Source organism: Azolla caroliniana, unplaced genomic scaffold (genome assembly GCF_043228905.1).
Source record: "Azolla caroliniana isolate FFs.n. ecotype wild unplaced genomic scaffold, voAzoCaro1.0.p SCAF_1, whole genome shotgun sequence".
NCBI lineage: Eukaryota > Viridiplantae > Streptophyta > Polypodiopsida > Salviniales > Salviniaceae > Azolla > Azolla caroliniana.
Window position 1 is genome coordinate 22,890,807 of NW_028230436.1, and position 7,598 is coordinate 22,898,404.

A 7,598-nucleotide genomic window follows, 5' to 3' on the forward strand; every position below is an offset into this window, starting at 1 on the left:
TGGACACACCACCACTACTTTGTATCATAACTAATGTGTCATTGACCTTAACTCCTATGACACATAGTAAGTAGTTAAGTCTCTACCTTCTTCCCAACAAGTAGTTATATAAGCACCTTCTCCTCTCCTTTGTAACTGTTCTTGTTAATATAGTCTTTCTTGTTTTCTGTCCCTTTTTGTGTCGACTATTTCTCTATCCCTCTCTCTCTCTCTCACACACACACACACACACACACACACACACACACACACACCTATTGTGCGACACAGAGTCATACACGATTCTTTACATGGTATCAAAGCAGTTGGTAGCTTGATCCAAGCCAATCCGCGTCTGTTTTGTATATGCCAACGTTCACGAAGAATCGGCCGATCACTGTAGTAGCAACCCTACAAAGTTCGTATCATAGAGAAGAAGAAGAAGGATAACAACTCGAACCAGTTAACCGTCATGAATACTCAGATGGGCAGCTCTCGTCCCAATAAAAAGCTTGACAGAAATAACTTTGCATTTTGGGAATACAAGCTGGACCAATACCTTGTCGGCCAAGGCTATTGATGTTATATCGAAGGAACGCAAGAATCTCAACCCAACCCAACACACGCCGACTAACTAACATGGGAAAAAGTGGCAAGTCGTGTGTTGTACTACTTAGCATCATGCATTCATGATCACATGCTCGACTATATCTGAGAGGTCAAAACGCCGAAGGAGGCATGGAGGAACCTCTAGAAGATCTTTGCGGCCAATACATCAACACAAAAACTCCAACTCTAAGAAGAGTTGAATAACATTCAACAGAGGGACATGTCGATCGCGAGATACACCTTAGAGATCAAAGAGCTGAGTGATTCCCATGGCTCGATCATTGTCAACATTGACGACGATGAGATAGTACAAATATGCCTCGGAGGGCTAGCACCTTGGTTCAGTGCTAGAAGGACGATCGTCCTCGCAAGGGAGAATCCTCCCTCCAACCTTCAATCGATGCTGCCGGTCAAAGAGAACCACATCTGAACGACGACCAACTCATCAGAAGCAAAAATGCTTTATTCGCACTGAGGCGGTGGCAGAGGACGCAATCATGCAAGAAGAGGCTGATTTGGGCAAGGCCGAAATGATTGAGGTCCGACCCAGGAACACAACTCCCATTACCAACAAGAATTTGGAAATACAGAAAGGGGAGCTACCATGCCGGACCAAGTTGACAAAATAACCCCATTGAATGTGGGTATGGTGGCAAATTCAGCCACCATAAAGAGGATTGCCAAAAGAAGAAACGTGAACTGGCTTCCACAAGCCGAGAACTCACTAACTATGCCTCGAATTCCAATTACGACGACTATGGTGGAATGTTCATAATGAGGCACAGAGCGAACTCCATGTCTGTATCCGGCACAACTAGCACTTGTTCGGAAAATGTATAATTTGTTGACTCTGGCGCGTCCAATCACATGGTGTCTCATGAAGATTGGTTGTGTGAGTTGCGAAAGCCTGACCTACCCAACTATGTGGAAATTGAGGATGGCACAATTCACCCCGTTCAACATATCGACAATGTCCCACTCGGGAAAGAAGGCGAACAAACCTACATCAAAAACATTTTTCATGTGCCAACCATAACAAAGAATCTGGTCTCGGTTGGCTAGATCGTGGAACAAGGCATGCAAGTTCGTTTCAACCATGGGGGATGCTTTATTGAGAAGGAAGGCCAACTCATCACTCGTGGTCGAAGAGAAGACCGAATGTTTATTCTCGAGTTGAACGAGATAAAATTGGCCATGTTCGCAAAGGGTCAAAAAGTTGACGCCGACATAGAGCTATTCTCGAGTTGAATCTCCAAAAGCTTACAGGCATGGAATCAAAAGGAGTCTTCATTGGACTCTTGACCTTTATAGAGAAGGAGATTGCTGGAGTATGTGAAGCATGCCAATTCGGCAAGCAACATCGGTGCCTATTCTCGAAAGAGAGGAACGTGAGCAAAGGCCTATTGGACATAGTCCACCCTTATGTATGGGGACCGACACAAACCACCACATTCGGAGGATGCCAATACTACGTTACTTTCATTGACGACTTTCATTGATGTCACTTTTTTAAGATCCACGATGGGTCGACACAATGAACGAATAAATGTAGGCTCTTGGCAAGAACAACACCCAGGACCTTGTCCCCTCTTCACCCCATTAGAAGGCAATCAACTACAAATGGATATAGAAGGTGAAGTATAATGCCGCTGCCTTCGTCAACTGCCACAAAGCTCGACTCGTAGTGAAAGGCTATGCTGTCGTGGGAATACGCGCCTGCGGGACGACTAGGGTCTTGGACCAGGGAGGACGAATTGGGTGACTTGTGATCGTAAGATACCGTTCGTTTAGGTTTATTGCTGGATAGTTCTTTGTTGTTGAAGATGCTCATGCGGGCTGGCCAACTCTGGTTGTCGACTGAGTTGGCTGTTATTGTTCGGTTGGATGGGTTCTGTCACAGTCAGATTCCATTTTTGCTATTGGGGTTGCCTGTGTAGGTTGGTCGGTTACGGTTGTTGGCTGGACTGCCCACGACTGTCCGATCGGGTCAGTCCTGACAGGCGGAAGATTATGTCGCGGGAATCTGCGCTTGCGGGTTGGTCGAGTTGGACCACCGGGGTCTTGGACTGAGGAGGACGAATCGGGTGACTTATGCTTGTAAGATACCAATTGTTTAGGTTTATCGCCGGATCATTCTTTGTTGTCGAGACACTCATGGGGGTTCGCCGCTTCGGTTGTCAGTCTGGTTGGTTGTTACTGTTCGGCCGGATGTGTTTTGGCACAATTGCATTCCATTTTTATTGTCGGGGTCGCCCATGCAAGTTGTTCGGTTCCAATTGTTGGCTAGACTACCTGCGATTGTCCAGTCGGCTCAGTCTTAACAAGTGGTCTCAGCTCGTCCGGACTGTCGGTTTATCTTGTCCGACTCGTTCGGATTTGGTCGGATGGGTTCAAACGATAGGTTGGTCGGGTTTAGCCAGTTAATGACGTTTGAACGACGGTTGTCGGTTTTCGTCTCTTAGGAGCCCGACTGTCAGTTGGTTGGTGGTATCCGGCCAGTGGTTGGTCGGTCAAACCTTTTGCGCCTGGTCTGCCGACTAATGGTTCACCAGTCATCGGGTTGTGGATGGCGGTGTGATTGACGGTTGGCCGTGTTCGATTGGTGGTTGGCCGAACCTCCTTTGTACGGCGAGCGTTGCTCGTCGACATTTGGCGAGCGTTCGAAGGCTAGAGCAATGAGTGGAACTCAACGGTGCGGTGGTTTGGTGGCGCGACGTGTTGGCGGGTGATGACACATTGGCAGTCAGTGGCGTGTTGACAGGCGGCCATGTGTTGGTGGGTGGTGACGTGTTGGCCAGTGACGTGTTGATGGGTGACGACGACGGTCTAACTTTGTCGATGTTAACACCCTCTTGACGGCCAAAAAGAGCTAGATGCAACGGAGGAAGGCAGGGAGAACGAGAACGCCCAAGTTTGAGAAAGAGAGGTAGAAAGTCTTGAATTGTAACTACAAAAGTAATGAATTGAATGTGGCTGAGAGATAGATAGATAGATAGATAGATAGATAGATTATATTATCGTCTTCAGAGGTCAAATATGACCTATGACACTAAAAATATTACATTTCACTTGATACGTGTGAAAGTGAGTAGTGACTCTCAATGTTCAAGGACTTTACCAATGAATGTTACATCGAGAGTGCACATTGTAGTTGTGAGAGAAATTCGTGCAAGGATTGGGCTTGGTCGAAGAGATGTGGAAAGCATGGTCGAATATGATCAAAGGTAGAGCATTATATCAAAGTGTGATACTAAGACTCTCAAACTTGTTAAAGGGCAAAGTGTGCATAGCTGGCCACTCTCATCATTTGGGCCCCAACTCCCCATCTCACATCGCAATGCATGTGAGCTAAGTCGCATGGAAGCAATGGTTCGAATGGCAGATAACGGGATGGGCTCTAACATGTATCGATGTGTACGGTTTCCCCGTTTTGCGAAGAATATGTTTTTGTGGTTAGGTGCAACATGTGTAGTATAATGTGTGAAGCGTGAGCCTCCACAATTGTCCCATGTCATGGATACATCAGCGCTGCAAAAAGGCCTCATTTATTGAGTAATCTAGTGATGCATCGTGAAGCAAGTGTGTTGCATCCAATCAGAACACAGTTTTTTTGTTTTTATGCGTCTTTTGGATTTTTTTGCTTGCTTCCCATGCAATTCTAGGAAGTCGATGTGAGGGACTTTTTTGAACCTTAAACATGTATTCAACAATCCTTTCCATGGCCATGATCTCAATGGGAAGTGATCCCGTCTCAAGGAGGAGGGTGTAGGGGGTTTGTTTCTTAACTTGTAGAAAGTTTGCAAGAAACTCTTTCCACGTACATTTAGGGATGCTATCGCCCCATACTTCTACCCCATAAAGAAGAACCAGTGTCACTAAAGTGTCAAAAAGATATTTCTTGAGGAGCCAACACTTAATATCTCCAAGATTGCATGTGTTCTCAAATGCATATTATGCTCGCTTACTTGCTGCCTCTAAGAGATGTGTAGCACATTCATTCCATCTATGGTTTGAAGGAACTTCAAAGCCAAGATATTTGAAGCTTTCCACACATTCAAGCGGCTCATTGTTGTACATAATGCATGGTTTATCTCTTTTTTGGCTCTTCACAAGCATAATCCTTGTTTTAGAGCTATTGACACTTAATTTAGTATGCATGCAAATTTTTTCCAATGCCTTCATAAGCTTTTGTGCGTCTCCTAAAGTATTTGCAAAAAGCACTACATCATCCACATAGCATAATCACAACATTCCCAATGGCAACTTTGTCAACACATTCTTCCTTTACAAACTTGGTAACCATTTCTTCCAATTCATCAATGTATAGAACAAATAGTGTTGGTGAGAGTGAGCATCCTTGCTTAACACCAATAGTGCTATTAAATTTTTTTTGAAAGTCTATCTGTCATATGCACACAACATATAAGCTTCTCATATATTCGGGAAATTGCAAGCATATATTCACTTGGCACCTCAAGTTCTTCCATTCGCCTCCAAAGATGCTCACAAGGTACCATATCAAAAGCTTTCTTGAAGTCTACAAAGCAACAACCTTTACCTCTAAAGCGACTTTCCTCTATTAATACTCGAAGGGTGACAAGGTGATCAATGGTGCTATAGTGTTTTTGAAAGCCAACTTGTCCATAAGCTCTCTTACCATTTTTTTTAGCCCATACACTTATATTTGATTCCATTATACATCCAAATAGTTTTGCCACTAATGAGCTAACCATGATGGTTCGATAATTGTTTACATTATTTACATCTCCACCTTTATGTAAAAATTTGATCCAATTTGTAGTCCAATCATACGATATACCATGTTGCAATGCATCATTAAATATAGGGAAAAGTACCAAGATACCCCTAGAAATTTGTCTATTTACCAGAATGCCCCTAGAAGTTTCAAATTTACCAAACTACCCGTATCTCCAAAAAAATACACCTTATAAAGTAATTATACACTCAAATCTACAAGCCCTATTTACCAAAATACCCTTAAACCTAAACTTATTTACCATAATGCCACTATATACCTATTTTTACCAATTTATACCACTTTTATTTCTCAAAATACATCATAAATCAAACTAAATTATCAAAATTATATTATATATCAAAAATTTCAATTGAAAGGTCGCCTTAAAATCCAATTCTATGAATTTACACCGATTTATACTGGCTTAATCCCATAAAACCAAAATTTGTGATTGAAGTGACCAAAATGTAATCTTAAAACCAAAACATTTGATCGCACACCAAATTTTACCATTGTGATGCCATTTTGAAGCCAAATTCCATGAATTTGCGGATTCACAAACAATTTGTGGCCAAAATGTTAAACCAAATCTCACGAAAAACTTGGCTACCAAAATGACATTTTAAATGAAATCTCACATAACACTTTGCTATTAAAATGGAATCTTAAACCAAATTTCATGATATACACTAAATTTTGTTAGCAAAATGCAATCACAACTAAATCTCCCCAATCTCATCAAATTCAAAAATACTCGCAAACCAAAATTAATTATTGAAATGTGATAATTGCATGTTAATTTTGATCCGTCTACAAAAAGTGTAATTCCAAAAATATCCAGAAAATAAAATATATCTATCAACTCAACAAAATATCTAATAATGCACAATCTTCACTAAATTGGGGCCCTACAACTACGAGCATTGTGTCCTTTCCCACGACACCTTCCACAACGATGTTCTTCTTTCTTTGTGCCTTCTTCTATTGTGCGTATACATTTGGTTTTTGGACTTCCAGGAGATCTTCGTGTGGCTGGCGGTAACATGCCTCCAACAATATTATCATGCGTAACAACAAGAGGAAATATTGGCTCCTTGTAAGTATCACAATTTGATTGCAACAAATATGCCTTGTGTGCAAAAGATTGAACTCTTTCTTTTCGAAACAAAATAGCAGCCGTTGCATGTGCACAAGGTAACGCCATATCCTGCCATTGTCCACAAATACATATCTTCTTATCCACATAAACAATCCTAACATGTTTCGGAGTATGGATCTCAAAAACATCATTAGTAGATGGCAAAATACGGTATAGTCTTCCACATTGTATGGATTCTCTAATGAATTTCTCTACATATCCAACCAATGCATCATGTGTTATCTCTCCATTAACCAATCCAATACGTGCTTTAGAAGTTTCTCCATTAAACCTCCTTTCATAAAACCATGACATTATTTTCTGGCGTATCAATTCCATCACCCCTAGAATAGGCATAGCTCTAGCCTCTAACAACCATGCATTTAGGGACTCGGCAATGTTAGATGTCAAGTGTCCAAACCTTTTCCCTGAAAACTTACATGTAGCCTAATGTGAGGGGTCGATGGTGCTCATAAGCCATTCAGCTGCATTACTATTTAAAGTGCATATTTCACCAATGATAACATCAAAGTCTTGAGTATTAGTTGCATTTGCAGCTTTCCACAACATCCCCAATAGTTGAGTGCTTTTAAAAGCTTTTCTGAAATTGTCTGATAGATGGCACATGCAATATCCATGTGATGTATCATTGCCAAACACCAACATGACACCATCCACCAAACCTTTTTATTTATCTGAAATCAATGTTAGTGGATCTGTGTGTCGAAGAACATCGTTCAAACTTTGAAGAAACCAACACCAATTATCATCATTCTCTGCTATTACTACACCAAATGCAATTGGAAACAAAGCACCTTGTGCATCGATGGTAGTAGCCGTGAGAAGGATTCCTAGATATTTTCCTTTCAAATGAGTTCCATCTAGACCAATTATTGGTCTACAATGCATGAAACCATTTATGCTTGCATTGTAAGCAATGAATATGCGAAGAAAGCGACCTTCAATTGTTTCTTGAACATATGCCACACTACCAGGATTAGCTTCTAAAATGTTTTGGCAATAATTTCGAAGATTTTGATATGCAAATACATGATCCCCATGGATTTGAGCATGTGCACTTTCTTTTTCTTTCCGCGCTACCCTGTAAGACAT

General features: G+C 41.6%; 1 protein-coding gene across 1 annotated transcript; it reads right to left on the reverse strand.

Moving 5' to 3' along the window:
- Nucleotides 1-6,114: 6,114 nt before the first annotated feature.
- LOC147869173 (uncharacterized) lies at nucleotides 6,115-7,598 on the reverse strand. The gene is made up of 4 exons (XM_087321476.1): nucleotides 7,229-7,598; nucleotides 7,001-7,096; nucleotides 6,292-6,913; nucleotides 6,115-6,157 (listed from the first exon to the last, which is right to left on the reverse strand). The coding sequence occupies exons 1-4, from the start codon at nucleotides 7,596-7,598 to the stop codon at nucleotides 6,115-6,117; spliced, it is 1,131 nt and encodes a 376-aa protein (XP_087177602.1).

What these genes read in the sequence shown, in the direction of transcription:
- LOC147869173 (XM_087321476.1), bottom strand. Translation starts at nt 7,598, where the DNA reads ATGTCTTACAGGGTAGCGCGGAAAGAAAAAGAAAGTGCACATGCTCAA. An exon ending in TTGGTGTTGGTTTCTTCAAA is followed by an intron (nt 7,097 to 7,228) that starts GTTTGAACGATG and finishes GCCATCTATCAG; the next exon opens with ACAATTTCAGAAAAGCTTTT. An exon ending in AGACTTTGATGTTATCATTG is followed by an intron (nt 6,914 to 7,000) that starts GTGAAATATGCA and finishes GTAAGTTTTCAG; the next exon opens with GGAAAAGGTTTGGACACTTG.